General features: G+C 50.7%; 5 protein-coding genes across 5 annotated transcripts; 1 reads left to right on the top strand and 4 right to left on the bottom strand.

The window, feature by feature from the left end:
- Nucleotides 1-672: 672 nt before the first annotated feature.
- J7T55_002205 (uncharacterized protein) lies at nucleotides 673-1,255 on the bottom strand (the record flags this gene model as incomplete). Its single annotated transcript, XM_053136212.1, has 3 exons — nucleotides 673-828; nucleotides 894-971; nucleotides 1,040-1,255. 3 exons carry the CDS (start codon nucleotides 1,253-1,255, stop codon nucleotides 673-675), a joined length of 450 nt encoding a protein of 149 aa, XP_052986210.1.
- Nucleotides 1,256-3,322: 2,067 nt separating this feature from the next.
- J7T55_002204 (uncharacterized protein) lies at nucleotides 3,323-4,319 on the bottom strand (the record flags this gene model as incomplete). Its single annotated transcript, XM_053136210.1, has 3 exons — nucleotides 3,323-3,431; nucleotides 3,495-4,002; nucleotides 4,253-4,319. 3 exons carry the CDS (start codon nucleotides 4,317-4,319, stop codon nucleotides 3,323-3,325), a joined length of 684 nt encoding a protein of 227 aa, XP_052986209.1.
- A 2,335-nt stretch (nucleotides 4,320-6,654) lies between these two features.
- On the bottom strand, nucleotides 6,655-8,884 carry J7T55_002203 (NAD(P)/FAD-dependent oxidoreductase family protein; the record flags this gene model as incomplete). The annotated part of the gene is made up of 6 exons (XM_053136209.1): nucleotides 6,655-6,950; nucleotides 7,030-7,550; nucleotides 7,669-7,926; nucleotides 8,011-8,143; nucleotides 8,220-8,530; nucleotides 8,628-8,884. 6 exons carry the CDS (start codon nucleotides 8,882-8,884, stop codon nucleotides 6,655-6,657), a joined length of 1,776 nt encoding a protein of 591 aa, XP_052986208.1.
- A 2,677-nt stretch (nucleotides 8,885-11,561) lies between these two features.
- Nucleotides 11,562-13,418, top strand: J7T55_002202 (Serine/threonine-protein kinase dst2; the record flags this gene model as incomplete). Its single annotated transcript, XM_053136208.1, has 6 exons — nucleotides 11,562-12,021; nucleotides 12,079-12,305; nucleotides 12,383-12,399; nucleotides 12,709-12,754; nucleotides 13,054-13,190; nucleotides 13,343-13,418. 6 exons carry the CDS (start codon nucleotides 11,562-11,564, stop codon nucleotides 13,416-13,418), a joined length of 963 nt encoding a protein of 320 aa, XP_052986207.1.
- A 341-nt stretch (nucleotides 13,419-13,759) lies between these two features.
- J7T55_002201 (uncharacterized protein) lies at nucleotides 13,760-14,818 on the bottom strand (the record flags this gene model as incomplete). The annotated part of the gene is made up of 4 exons (XM_053136207.1): nucleotides 13,760-13,915; nucleotides 13,977-14,187; nucleotides 14,235-14,590; nucleotides 14,777-14,818. The coding sequence occupies 4 exons, from the start codon at nucleotides 14,816-14,818 to the stop codon at nucleotides 13,760-13,762; spliced, it is 765 nt and encodes a 254-aa protein (XP_052986206.1).
- Between the last annotated feature and the right edge of the window lie 190 nt (nucleotides 14,819-15,008).

Here is a 15,008-nt window from a genome sequence, read left to right as displayed (position 1 = left end):
TGAGAGCAAGCGGACTCTTGGCCAGCCGGCCTGGCCATTGAATGCGGCCATTGAATGCATGGACGGTCGCCACACCCTGGCCAAAAAGGAGCAGTACTAATCTGAACCTTCCGGAGGAGACGGTCGAGCATCACCAGGCAAGGCTTGCTGCCGGAGTCCTTCCCACCAGTAGGATGACGAGCCCGAGAGTCCGCCCTGTATCTCCTTGTTGATCACTCGCTGCGGAGAGAACAGAAGGACTCACACTGCAAAGGGGTCCTGCAGGCGAACGGCGCATCTAGACACACGCACTACTGCGAGGTTCAATTCTGGGGTTTTCAGCAACCCACGATATGACCCACTCGATACAGGAACTGGCACGACAGTTTTAGCAATATTCTTCTGCATGTGACGTGCTCCCCGAGGGGATTTGTCAAGCTGCTCATCCAATCTTGACGCCTGGCTGAGGTAGCATGCCGACCTTGACAAGACCGAATCTGTGAGTGCACGGATCACTTGTGACCCGCAGTTCGAATCTGATCTGTGCATGCAAGGAAGCCTGTCCCGGAACAATGACAACAACGCTGGCGGGCTACCACACGTTGGCTGGTAAGTCCACACCAGGGCGGATAATCCCACTCACGGGGATAATACCATATGGGCTCATGGCTGTTACATACCATCATCTCTATACTAATTCATTCCAATGCTGGCGAAGCCGCCTGGGGAGATGCAACCGCCTGCAGGAGGTGGTGTCAATTGGTACGTAGATTTTGCCGTCAGTTCGAAACATCTGCTCCAGAAATTGAGAGCTGACGACCGAGTTTCCCTGATTCGGTATACCGTTTTCTGTTGTTTTGGAGTGCGCGACCTACTGCACCCTCTTTGTTCTTCACGCTTCTGACACTGCTCACTCGTTGGTGCGGGTCAGTGAAGGGAGTCGGAGGGATTGGCTTGTCCTGACGATCCCTGTAGACGAGGGTAGGCCAGGCCTAAATGATGCGGGTGTCGGAAACTCCAGGATTGAACCTCGATTAGTTGCGATCGGCCGCGGATGCACGTTTTGCATTGTAATGGCAAGCACACGCGCAGCCAGGGACTTTCTGTCGTATTGCTGGCCAATGTGGAAATTGCGCCGCGTCCGTATGCGAGGCGCGTTCAGCAGACTGGTCGCAGAGATATGTGTTCCCTGCAGTGCTGCATGTGCGCTCCTACAGGCTGGCCCATCCCTAGCGAGGAGCAGGAAGCTGGGAAAGTATTGCTTTTGAGGGCGCATCCTGCTATTCGTCAATGGACAAATGTTGCGGAAGAGTGGCATCTACCTATTATTGTCCTATACATTCGAGGGCAGAACTGGTGTGGTCGTCGGCAACGCAGCAGGCCCATCGTAAACGGACTCTACATTGTTATCGCTGCAGATATGGTGCTCCAAAGAATTGACTGTGCAGAAGTCCTTTCCAGGCCCCAATATCCTTTTTATCTACGAATACACACCGTCGCGTGATAGGTCGACCACTGCTTGACCCCTACAAACAAGACCCATGGCTATTTTCCCCCGGGAGCGAACCTACATGTGATTGAGGTGCCCTTGGGATCTTTGCATCAAGGTCTCAAGTGGGGCGGGTGTCCAAAACCACAAAATTGAACCTTGCATTAGTCTGCGGACTGTGCGTGCGAAAAGCTACGCCCAAGAGTGCAGTACTGCACATGCCCAGGTCTGTGCTCATTTCTTCAGAGCAGGACAAGCCGGAGTCCGCGCTAATTCGTGTCACCGTACTGGATCCACTGCCCGAGAATCCTGCTTGAACGGGGTGCCCTCTTGCCACCGAATCCTGAGCCCTGCCAATCCAAGCTCATGTGATGAGAAAACCGATGCAACGGTAAATTACAAGGGGAAGCCGACCTTCAGCAACAAAGAGGATGTCGAGAGGATCTTCCAGGTATTTTGAGCCGTTTTTGGCCGGAGCGATCTGATTCTGCTAACTCTTGCATCCTTTCAGTCGCAATACTCATAGTCAGGGCTAGTGGGGCGAAGTGTTCTCTGTATCTTGTGATCGTGACCATGAAAGACTTGGACTTTGTATTTTATGCTACTAGGGTCCACCTCACTCTCGTTTATCTGGCTTGCTTGCCGACATTAATGTTGCGTTCGCAAAGTATGAAAGCTGTAGGAAAGCCATGGATCAGGTCTCGGCACGACACGAGGACCGGTCTCTATGGTTTTTGTGTACAAGGTCTTCCATCAATCATTCTCGGCTCGGTGCAAACCCCATACTCGGGACAATGTTGCGCCACCAGTTTCAATTCCGCGGTACGAAAAGGTATTGTAGTCGTGAACGTGAATAAATTCAAGAATCTGCAAGTGCGCAGAAACTACTTTCCAGATATTATTTACAATATTTCAGAAGCCCCGACCTTTTTTCCCACGAAGGGCTCAACTTGTAGGACGCAAGAGGTGCGGAGATGGTGTCACACGGAAGGAAACACACTAGCCCTTGTAACACATAGAGAGAAGCGCTCCAAAGGACAGCCATGGGAATGACCAAACCCGGTGCCAAACTGATCCGGGGACCGGTGTTTGAGCGCGATAGCTACGATGGACTTTCAGCGCCCTATTGTGTTCATCTAGTGGAAAACTTGGCCACTGGACTTCATCGCTGGCATCTTGGGGAGGGCTGCATTTCAGTGTCACTTATCGTTGACCATCTCCAAACGAATGTCAGTGCATCCCGTTTCGATGTGAGGAGCTCGTGACATTCGTGCCAGCCGTATGCAAGCTCTCATAAGTACATCGGATTGGAGGTTCCTGCTTCTCTGCCGACTGCCGCCAAAACATCATACCAGGAGTCTCCCTAAGCGCGAGATTAGGTTGCGGACATACGCACAAAGCGAGGATGAATTTTGAGATTTTCGACGCCAGCTTTAGATCATGCCCGAATCACCCTATGCAGGAATTCACACACATTCTGGTGGAAGAGAAGGGAGGGATAGATGCTCAGAGTAGATTCTTTTACGGACGTCGACATCGCAATTCGGAAGTCTGTCCGCCAGCGTCGGACGGTCTGTCGACCTCAAGCGCGGGTAGCACTCCATATTCACCTCGCGTATCACGGCACACGTCAAGCACTTGATCCCGATTTATGTGCATTTCCGCCTGACTCTAAGTGTACTAATCGGGACGACAACCATAGGTGCCAATGGAACGAACAAGCCGGCAGTAGCCTCTATTGTACATCACTACGTAGCCGCGACCCTCATAGAAGGTGCCTCGTCAACCCATGCATAGCAGCCATATGTAGAGTTCACATGCACCGTCCGGGCCACCTCCCTGCTCAGAGACCTGCTAAGGCAACGACTCTTGATGTACAGCAACCGAATCGACTTGCGTATCTGGAGTCGACTCCACTTCACCGAGCCCGTGCGGTATATTGCAGTTTATCACGCGGTCCCCTCTTCGAAGAGGTGTCAGCATAACAACAAAGCGGAGGTGTGGTTTTTCGAGGCTGGAAGCTTACATATTGATAGCCCGAAGCTGGAATTCCAATGGCTGATGTGACTTGATCCAGATCATGCACTTTCCGTCCTGCCCGAGGAAAAGACTTGAAGATTGGGTGGCCTGGTGCGGCCGTGAGGTGGGGTTTGACGCTGTCAGGCTCGGTGCATCCATGATCTGTTCCGAGTGTTTGACGCCTTCGACCCACGAGCTCACACGCTCGAACCAGCGGTGCCAGATATCTGATCCACGGGACTGATCACAGTCCTCGATATGGCCTAGGTTAGAACTCAACTCTCTCTTGGCTGGCCCATCTACACAAACGGCAATCACAACCTCATCCAGGTCGGTGAAATCGGTGCACACTGTTTCGGGCGTTCGAATAGATGCTGTTGACAGAGATTGGGCCATGCCGGGCGCGATTATCTGCGAAAGAGCGAGTCTGATGTCGAGCTTTGCGAATCCGATGGGGTGCCGGCGAACTTGCTTGTCCGTCGACCGCTTTACGTTCCTTATATGCTGGAGGAGCTCTGGTCTCACAGATGTTTGTCTTGTAAACAATCCTGTAAAAGAAATGAAAACTCCGATGCATGTCGCCGAGGAGATCAATCACCCTGGTCACCGGCTGAGCTTCAATGCTACCTTTTTGCTGCAAGCCCAAGGTGTGATAATGGCAATCACGCGTACTCGTGTTTGAATGTGCGCTCCTTGCGCAAGGTTTGTCCGGAGGCCTGCTCGCCAATAGATCTCTCTGTCATTGAAAATATCGATGAGCCGTACGTACAATTAAGAGTTGGAGCGATACCACATTGTGGCTGTCAGAATCACACCTCATCCGCTTCTCCATAATCAACCGACAATATTCTGACATGTTCGAAACTTCCATCTCAAGGTCCAAAGAATTCATGGAGCATTGTTGGGCATTGTGGACTAGGCACACACCGTCGAGTTTCTATGAATTGGATGTTCTTTACCAACGCGTTACAAGATTAAAACCAAAAGCGTTCGAGCCACACTCGCTGTGCATCTATAGCTTTATGTATGAAGAAAAGCAATCGAGGTCTTCCATCGTGCCCACACGTCTGGTAGCTGGAGACGCCCTGTTGCCTCTGATCAAGTATAAAAGTGGAGCCAAATTGCACAGATCTTCACATGATTACTGAATGTCGACAGACCAAGAGAGCCAATGTAAAATGAGGATCAGTTGTTGTAGATTTTGGAAAGTCGTGTCAGCAAAAGGTGCATTTTCAAGGTAGAGGTCGGACCAGATGAGTGCCATAAGAATGAGTTAGGGATATATCACAGAACCCAGCACGACGGAAGTTTTCCCTAGTAGTTCTGCCTGCTTGGAAGATTATTTCATCTACACAATGTTTGCTCCCCGTCCACATACGCGCCGCTTCGGCAAGCAGCATAGGCCGTTGCCGATGGGCTTAGAAACTCGAAGGCTTTCAGGTTCCCGAGACCTAAGCGAACGAGTCTTTTCGTCCTGGGCGGCTCATGTGCTGACTAAAAAGGAGCGGAGGCCTGGGTGCAGCGGCCGGTTGAGTGCCCTCACCTCAGTGAAGCAATACACATACATGCTCCCTCGCACGTCAGATCGTGAACACGCTCCCTCAATACTTCGAATGCTTCAAAGATATCCCGCCCAATTTGGGCATATATAACGTAATAACACAGCATCGAGAGTCCGAGGACCATGTTAGGGTGCTCGAGAACGCCCGAAGGAAGAGAGAGAGTGACGGAATCAAGTGAGCCAACTTGCACGGTGCATTAGGGAGGTAATGATAATTTGATCAGCTAGCTACCTGAGGTCGGGAACCAACTATCCCCGTCTTTAAGACGTGATTTGAGATCGGTGGCCCAAAAGATGGTAGGAAACTGGGGCATGATGGAGGCAGCTTTCCTCCCTCAGATCCCAGTGGGCAGGGTTCGCCTTGAGCAAATTTCACATGAGGGGAAGATGCTTCGCACATTTCTCTGACGTTGGTCCTGCCGCACCGGCCATAGCCCAGTGCCAGGGGCTGAAAGACGTTGATCGAGCATCGGTATAAGACGAATGCAGGCTGGGGCCTCTGCAGGCATCCGCTTTGCGGGCCCCATTTTTTTAATATTCGCAAGGTCCAGATCCGGGGGGGGGGGGGGAGTGGGAGCTCCTGCCAAGCCTGGGAATGTCGTATTGCTGGTCCGCTGCAGGAGCTCCTCGAGGATGGTCGCACTGACGCGTGGAAGACACAGGCGGGCCCAAGCGACGCGACTGTCAAAAATTCCATATCTGAACCTCGCATTAGTGCTGACGTACGATGGTGAACAGTTTGCGTTGGATTTGCGCTAATGCCTGCAGTGCTCTATTTGGCATGATATAGATTTCTCACGGTAGACATGTGCGACTGGCATGCGACTGGCAGCAATTTCGCAGTCTGTCAAAAATCCCTGCAATGGTCCTTTCGCCCGTATCAGGTAGGACGGCGGCGGTGACAACTGTCGCACAACCCCCCTTTCTCCCATATTTTCAACAGTGAGGTGCGCCCTGCAAATCTCAGAAAGCAGGCCATTTGGCACCGACGTCGCGGCCAGAGACTGGCAGTCGTCGCCTGGCGCACTGCGTCCCCGCGTGGAATTATTGGTTGCGCTCGATGATGGGGAGCTCGTTTCCACATTGTTAGAGCCACCTTGTGGTTGTTTTATTTCTATTGCGAAACGGCGCACAAGTGAACAGAGATCAGTTCGGTCCAAGAGCGTTTTCATTAGGAGCCAACGTGGTCTGTCAGGACGCCCCTCGTGATTGATGCACCATATCGGAAAGTGCTTAAAGAAGGATTTCTTGTGAGGACAAGGCGGTGGTCTGTTGCCGCAGAGTTGGTAGGAAGTAGGCGATATAGGATCGCTTACGTCCCATTTATGTTGACGGCAGCTCTGAATCGCAGACCTGAAAAGCGATTCTCGCGCCGCAGTCGAAGAAAAGGGTGAGAACACCATTTTGGTGCACCTCGATGAATTTCTCGCAATGCATGACGGAAGTACATGTACCTCACGAAGACACGAGAATGAGACAAGCTCTAGCCGATTCCTGAAGCTTTCAGTCGTCGCAATCTAGTCACCGGCTCGTTGCGATGAGAAGGACAGCTCGTTGTGAAGTATTTGGCTTCCTCAACGCAGGCTACATGATTACACGCGGTTTTCTACAAGGACAACCAATAATTTTCGTCAAGCACCCGAAGCGAAGCGAAGCTTCTCGAAATTATGACGGTCTTCTCTGTGATGCATACATTTCTGTCCGGCGTGGCCAGCTCCTCCCGTCGGCCTTGCTTCAGGTACATCAATGCCAGCCCGGCCATGCTGGTGGAAATGGATGCATGGGCGGGCCCGAGTTTCTGTTTCTCGAAAACGATGAACCCGAGGTCGAAGATGTGTTCGGCGCCGCCTTTGCTCAACGCATACGTGGACGGTCGAGGCAACGTGCAACCGCTAACCCGGCCTCAAAGGATGTTCTCCCGGCCACTACCAGATCAATTTCTTGGCTATTTAAACAGCCACAGATTGCACGGTCTTCCAACCGTTTGCCAGCAACTCAGGATGCTTCTGTAAAGTCCTCATCACCACAATTCCCCCTACGCCTATCGCGGTAGCAGTCAACAGCAGCGTCGCTGGTGAGAGAGCAATGGACTTCTCTTTCTCAATTGGCTTCTCCTCGTCGTCGTACTTGACCGTGTGTGGGACAGTAGGAAGATCCCATCCCTGGAGCGCATCGCCGCCTCGGATCACCGTAGTGGCGCTGTTGGCCTGCATAAAATTTGGAAGGATCGGTACGAGACCTTTGTAGAGGAGCTTCTTGTATCCGTTGCTCCATCCCATCATGTTCATAGCCTCCTCAGACGCTTCAACAGCCGATTTCACCTTCTCGAATCGCTTTTCGGCTAACTTCGTGAATGCCTCATTCAGGTTGGCCACGTCCCAGACTTGCGAGGTCTTGAGCTTGTCGCCTAGAGTTTCTTGCAGGCAATTAATAAGTGTAGCTGCTGAGACTAAGCAATTCATACCGCCATGGCCGGGAAGCGGGTTGAACTTGTGCGAGGAGCTGTGCCAGCGTAAGTGAATGATATATTGCAAATCTATCCTGATCAGACAAATGGAGAAGGGAAGTATGTAAAAAGAGACATCCGCGGTGTCCAAGATTGAGAAGAATCACGACTCACTCTCCAACAACCACGATGCGGCCATAGTGCCACTTCTTCAACACAAAATGGGGTAAAGCCGTGATACCGGAATGGGCCGGGTGTACCTGGCTGTATAGCTGGTCGAAGTCTATATGCAGGCCATTGTTCCTTGGTACTTCAGCGAGAAGGCTTTTGCCACGAGTAATCTCTCTCTCGTAATCTTCTTCAGTGAACCGGGGTATGGTGTTGTAGGTGACCTTGCGGGCTTTTCTGGAGAGCTTGAAGAACCAGAAGGTGCTGTAGTGAATCGATGGTTAATTGGAATACGTCGAAACTGATGGGCCCACTGCAAATCGGGTGTGGCACATTAAGCAAACTTACAAACAACGGCCATCTTTGCCGAGCAGCCATGCTGCATTGAACCCGTCACCTGAGACGCTGCCAACTTGACCGCGGGGCAATGAAGCTCCGTACTCGGATACACCAAAGCACGTCGCCCAATCACAGATAAATTCTGTTGATGCAGGTGAGTACAGTGTGTAGGCAATGGAGTGACTGTGATAAGGCGGACACGGCCTTTTTACACCAACCTTTCTTGTCCTCCTCAGGAACAGCACCTGCCACCTCGGCATTCCTCCACATCTCCTTACGGACTGTGGACCGCACGCCATCGGCGCCGATGACCACCTGTGCCTCGAAGAAATGTCCTGCCGAAGTGTGTACGATCGCTTTGTCCTCTAAGCCATCAACATGAGTAATTTGCTGATTGACGAGAAGCCGCTCTTTCTCGCGGATATGCTTGTGCAGTACGCAAAGCAAATCGTAACGGTTAAAGAATCCGATCTCATAGCCGTGCCGCTCTTTCAAAATTGCTGTCGTCTCAATGATATGCAATTTACCTCTATAAAATGATTATTCAATTGTCAATTATTTCTAAAGATAAATCCATTGTGTTCTGATCCGACCAGTAAAGCGATTCAGTCTGGATCTGTACTCACGTCTCTGCGTCCCCACTTAACATTTGGCCAACGGGTTGGTAGATAGCCTCGACGTCTTCAAGAATTCCCAGCTGGTGGAAAATACGGAGCCCTTGAGGCTGGATAGCAAGGCTGGCTCCCACATTGGGAGTACAGCTACCGTGGGCCTCGAGCAGGAGGTAATCGACGCCGAGATCTTGCAACATCAGCGCAAGAGTGAGACCGGTGAGGCCGCTCCCGACGACAATGACTGTGGTCTTGCATTGTTCTGTTGCCATTGTTCGAGCTCAAATGATGAGAGAATTGTAATCAGAAAAGACTGAGCAATTGAAGAGGACTTTTGCAGTATGCAAGTTGAATCAAGGTATGATGTCGACGTGGAAACTTGTTTATAGAGATGCTTGAATACTTGAGATGTGTGAAGAAAAAAGCTTGAATTGAAGAAGAGTTTTTCTGTTAGGGAAGAAATATGTTGATTGAAGCAGAAAGCTGCAGGTACAGAGCGTGGCACATGGCATAATTAAAGAGAAATACTATTTGTGCATCTGCAGGTAATTTGATCCAGTCACTCCGATCAGACTACAAACTTGCTTGGGTTCCGGTAGAGTAGCAACAGGGGAACCAGTTATTTTGTCTCGGTCAAGTGTCTGTCGATCTGATTGGCTAGCTTGTCCAATCTCTTCCCCACGGTACCAACCTGGCCTCCACGAGCCATGATTGACCCCGCACGCGGACAATCAGTCATTCGATGGTGAGTGAACTAGAAGATGATTGATTCGACTCCAGTGAGCCAGGGCTCGAGGGCAGGGCCAACGTCCCACCTTCAGGCTCGTCAACTTCAATCACTCACCAATTACTTCACAATTCTTTCACTCGAAGGACCAATGACTAGCACGACTGGTCGCGGGCTGATGAACAAGCAAGCACCCAATCATAATTGAAGGGCACGTGTGAGCAACTAGAGCTAGACTCGGAATGTGATTCGCCTTTATGCCAAGAGTCTCCTTCGTTGTTTCACCTTCTAGACGTCTGCAGCCGCACTGAAATCTCGAAGATTACCCAAAATGGTGACCATCTCAATGTCGCGCCCCGAGCAGCGAGCCTCTTCGGCGGGCCCCCCCCCATGTCCCGACGCGCCGTCAAACCGACCTCTGCCGGCTTTATCTAAGCTTGAGGGACAGGTAGTACGCAAGTGACCAGAGAGATAATTAATGACAAGGAGAAGGGGAAGCGGCCAGCTGGTGAAATAAGTGGTGGTGCTGAGGGGCCGGTCCGCAGCGGACCGGCTGTGCGGCGCTGTGGCGTGTGTGGAAAACCCCGGCATAATGCGCGAACTTATGACAAAGAGGTAATATCGTCTGCAAATTCAGACTACGATTGAAGTCAATTGATTTTCTTTGTTGCGGTGTTGCAATTCAAGTTGTTGTGCTGTTGGTGCTGAAAAGTGTCTCGCTCGCTGGGGTAGCTCGCTTGTTGGTGTTTGACGTTAATAGCAATAAGGCCGCTTATACAATTCAAAATGCCAGGGTTGAACATAGACTTATATCCATACTTATTATTCCTCAGGATTTGATTTAGTTTGCCATAATAAATGAGTGAGAAGCCATATATAGTTAGACTTGAGTTTACATCACAGCATGGCCAGCTCGGCAATGCCCGCAGCGTAACACGCCCCTTTGATTTCGAACCTGACGAAGCTAAGGACTCTGCGACCCGGCCAGGCCGCTTAGATCTGCTTTTTCAGGAGCATGAGCGCTTGATTAGCTGATCGTTGTTTTCGGGCCCCGAAGTGGTTGGTTGGAAGAAGTCCAAAGGTTTCGACTAGGTACGAGAGCCTCCCTGTGATCACTGATTCTATAACCTTGCTAAGCCTCGCTAGCGGGGACATTGGCGTCCAGGCTTTTGCTACGGTCTAGTCGTCCTTGGCCGGCTTCTTCAGCGGAAAAATCTTCCCGTGCCTCCATTGGTCGGGCAGTCTTCCTTCCTCTAACGACGTGCGGAACAGAGCCAAGACCCGGTGGTTGACCACGGGCCAGGTCTCCTTCCAGACGGCTGCTGGTAGGCCGTCTTCGCCGGCTGCTTTCTATGAATTGGCTGCAGATAGCTGCCTCTCGATGTATTCCATCGTGATCACGCGCATCGTGAGAAGGAGCCTCTGCGGTCTGTCCACTTCATCGGCGATCACATGTCCGTGGAAACTTCGCCTGTTGATGTCAGAACTTGTGGACTTGAGAAATAATAATTCAAAAAAAAAAATCATTTTTGACATACACGATCGCGATCTCAGGGCTTGTATTGTCTTTCGTTTCAGGCGATTTTGAGATTTTTAAAATTGCCCCATAGGTGACGATTCGCTTCGGCAAAGCACCTTTTACACCGGCGATTAAAATTCGACGTAATCCTCAGAATCTCAAATCTGTTACTTAGTACCTGCCGGTAAAGTAGCCTCATCATTTTTGGTGGACATCTGAATTGATCAGTACTTTTACAATTGAGTAGTTGAATGGCACAGTATGGCCCTAGTTGGTAATGATTGACGTTGCAGTATCGCTGTTTGTTTGTTTGTTAGAACTATGAGTTGTCTGTCCTCCGGAGCAATTGTTGGCTTTCAAGTAGTCCCATAACGACAGTGACCTCGTCTGTGCGGATACGCAGTAAATTTCGGCAATCAATGGAACCTCATCCCCTTTCACGAGAAGTCCATGGCCTTCCAAGTCCTCGCATACTTTCCACGGTCGCCGTGGAGACCTTACCCGCTCGTTTCAGCGTCGGAGAGGACGAGGCAGCTCTCCGCCCTCGCACAGCGATTGCTCCGGCGACGGCGATGGAAAATATGGGAACGCCGCCGGCCAGTATCCGCTGCAGGCCCTTTCCGGGCTCTCGCTGGAACACTAACAGATTTACTAGGGTCGTCTATGCGTGCTAGCTGGCCATTACCGATTAGCAATTCCTTGGATGGACCTGCCGGTCAATATTGCACATTCTGGTGATCACCATCCACCACCTGTCATCGATGGGTCGCCATGGAAGCATTACAAAACAGCCTATGGGCTTGAAATGGGCGGTTACGTCGCCGTTGTCTGCAAGATCCCCGCTACAGACAGACTATTCTCAATGCACAGTATCTCCGGCCCCAGTCGGGCGCAAAAGGTCGACGTGCTCCGGAGCCTAAACCACGAGAATATCCTCCTGCCCGAGGAGATATTCACATACGAGGACTCAAGCTGCGCTATCACCGAGGCTGCGGCCATTTCCCTGGGAGATCTCGTGCTGGTCCGCCCAGACGAGACCCAGCTCGCTGCTATCGTAGGCCAGGTCCTGCGCGGCGTATGCTACCTTGCATCTCGGGGCTTGTCTCATGGATCGATCAGCCATGCGAATGTCCTTCTGACCACTAAAGGGATTGTCAAAATTGGTAAGCGCTGCACCAAAGTCTCACGAATCGCGAATGGTTGCTAACGCACGCTTGGAGCTGGTTGCGAGGGATGCTCTTCTGCTAGCGGAGAGACCCGGAAAGCTGATGCGCGAGCATTGGGAAGGGTCATGTGTTGGCTGATGGGCGATGAGACCGAGATCGCCCCGGGAGGTGACGAACCAGAAAAGAGCCCGCTCCGGCTGAAAGACCCTAAAAAGTGGTCGGCGGAAGCGGTCGATTTTCTGAGTCTCACCCTTAGCGTGTCGGTCCAGACGCTGGCGGAGGTGGGTCACTATCCCCTAGTCTCTTTCCGCGGATGTTGACGCCTGTCTAGCACCCGTTTTTGGAAAACCCTCTCCAGATCAACGAGCTGATCCCGTTAGTCGGATTGGCCCTCATTCCATCGTGCAGATTCTACGATTTGCAAAATAGTTTCATGCGGCCCAGCTCGAGAACTTAGGAAACCAACGCTAGTGGATATTCGACCTCAAAGCCAAGTGCGGGACGAATCCCTGCTGGAGGAGTGGGCATCTTGTCGAGGAATGAATAATGTAACCAAGTAGAGGATAGATTCCTCAGTCGTGCTCTCTTGGTTTTGTTCACACGATTGCTGTGCGGACCTTCTTACCTGTGTATTCGAGGGACGATGTGACAAATTTGACTGGTCGCGGGAAATGGCCTGTCCAGGAATGGGAAGCGATATCAACTGCAGGTGGGTGTCTCCTACCGACAAGTATGCTCTAGGCTTAGGAACCTATTACATTTTCCTAAGTACAGTTAAGAGCATAAATAGCTTCCTCTTTTGCAACATTCTTCGAAGTTCTGACGGAAAACACTCAGTGCGGATTATGTTTCATAACACACTGTACACGCTATTTGTCATGATTGAGTGGCCTATGGTTTTGCATCCTTATCGATCATCAGCACTGCCCCGGAATTGTCAACCTGTGCCTTATTGAAGGTACCCTCGAACTTATTCGCACTGTACCTGCGGAACAAAGATGATTGGTCACGGCTGCTGTTCTTGCTCAGATCGTGGAGTACCTGCAAATGTTGATTGTCATCGGTACTTCTGTCTGTCATCAGGCTCTCGTTGCAGATGTTCCTGGAAGACTGAAACCTTGCGAAGTAGATCGATGTGACCCCAAGTCCTCACCAAATGCGGAAGAGTAAGTTATTGACTTGTGCTATGCTCATGACTGTAGAACAGTAGGAACCCTAAAATATACTACCCTCTATATCCCTACAGGTCAAATCAGGAATGCTGCTAAACGCTTTTCGGAATGAGCACAGCACAAATTCAATAGGAACAGTGAAACAGTTCTCCGCTCGGCCCAGAGGATCTCTTCATCCAGTTCCTTTCTGATAAGGACTTCGAGATTAACATCCGCCGTTGAAGCTCAAACTCCTCGGCATTCACTGAGGCTCCACTATCTCCCAGCGTCATTCGTGTTGCATATATGCTTTTGGACGAAGCTTGACGGCGAAAAGTCTGTCTGTATCTCCGTATGACATAAAAGGTGAAAATTGATGTTGCTCCAATGGCTCCTATGACCAAGAGCGGAATTATCTACATTTGCTTTCTGACCGTTCAGGAGGACCGTAAGGAGGGAAGACACACAACGAATTTGTGTTTACCATCTCTCAAGGGGCACTCCAAACATACAGGGTCATGTGCGAGCTCTATTACAACTCGAATTGCCCATATATACCGCCCAAGGACATGTAACTCCACATACTAAGTCTCTTTCTGATGGCTTCCCGGTGCTCCATGCCTATTCAGCCTTAGTAGTCGACGGTTTTCTTCCACGATCCCCACTGCGTAGGCAGGGTCCAAGTCTCTTTTTTTCGAGGTGTCCAGGTTGAAATGGAGGACGAGTTCTGCACTGATCCACTAAATGATTATTTAGCCAACTCTGCTTGAGAGTGAGGAAAGCATGCAACGCAAGACTTACATGGAAAACATCAAATAGCACTGCATTCTCCATCCAAACCTTTGTCTTATGGTAGTGGTACATGCAGATCGCCATCCAGTGTGCCCTGACTGAAGATTCCTCCTTAATCCTCAAGTTGACGCAAATCCAATGAAGGTATGCTTTGAATATTGAAGCGTAGCACTGCTTTAGTGTCGCTTCTGCCGGCTGGCGCTCGATAAGAGCGCAGAACCTAAGATTCATTAGCCAGAGATGGATGTATTATGAAGGATAGCCTACTTGTGCCAATTCTTCTCTGCCTTTTGGATCATCCCGCACGCCACGCCCCTATGGTCCGCCTCCGTCGGCACTTCATGCTTGTACGTGGCAATCATGTAGCCACAGAAAGCGTAGAAATCACTATCGGCGCAATCATCTTCCGAGGCGGAATCATACTCTGATCCTGGGTCACCCCCGGAGCTTGATCCTGAGTCGCTCTCGGAGTCGTAACCGACAACTGTAGATGCCTCGGAGAAGGGTGTATCTTGGCGGTGGTTCGCCTGAGCGCTCTGCGATGGGGCGGTGGCATCCTCATTCTCCAAATACATGCCTGCCTTTGGTTCCATTCGATTACTACTACGGCGTCTATAGTGAGGCTAGAAAGCATCATCAGTGTCAGCTCGGTGCTCCTGAAAGCGCCTCGTCTATTCTTTTAACAAAATAACGAACAGTTCAAGACATGTCATCTCACACAAAACGAATGAACTGGCTCCTACAAGAACAAATAATACCGACTAGTTCTTCGATGCGATTTCCTCTCTTTTGTAGAAGGCTTGACTAACCTTATTGTCTTGTTGAGCTTGCTCCGTCGTCCCCGAAGTCATTGTTGTAGTTGCGGATTGCGGCTTGTGCTGTGCTCGCCAACGTGTCGCTGATGAGTCGAAGATCCTCGCAATAGTGACAAGCTTGCACGTTGCTGAAGACAAGAGAACGATTTCAAAAACGGTCGTGAGTAGTGGACAAGGAGTTGAAATCTGATTGCAGACCGTGGGAATCAAGGGTGCCGGAACCTTC

The sequence above is a fragment of the Diaporthe amygdali genome, assembly GCF_026229845.1.
Source record: "Diaporthe amygdali strain CAA958 chromosome Unknown NODE_70_length_49086_cov_69_260360, whole genome shotgun sequence".
NCBI lineage: Eukaryota > Fungi > Ascomycota > Sordariomycetes > Diaporthales > Diaporthaceae > Diaporthe > Diaporthe amygdali.
Note: the sequence above shows the minus strand (reverse complement) of the source record. Positions and strands in the feature narration are given on the sequence as shown.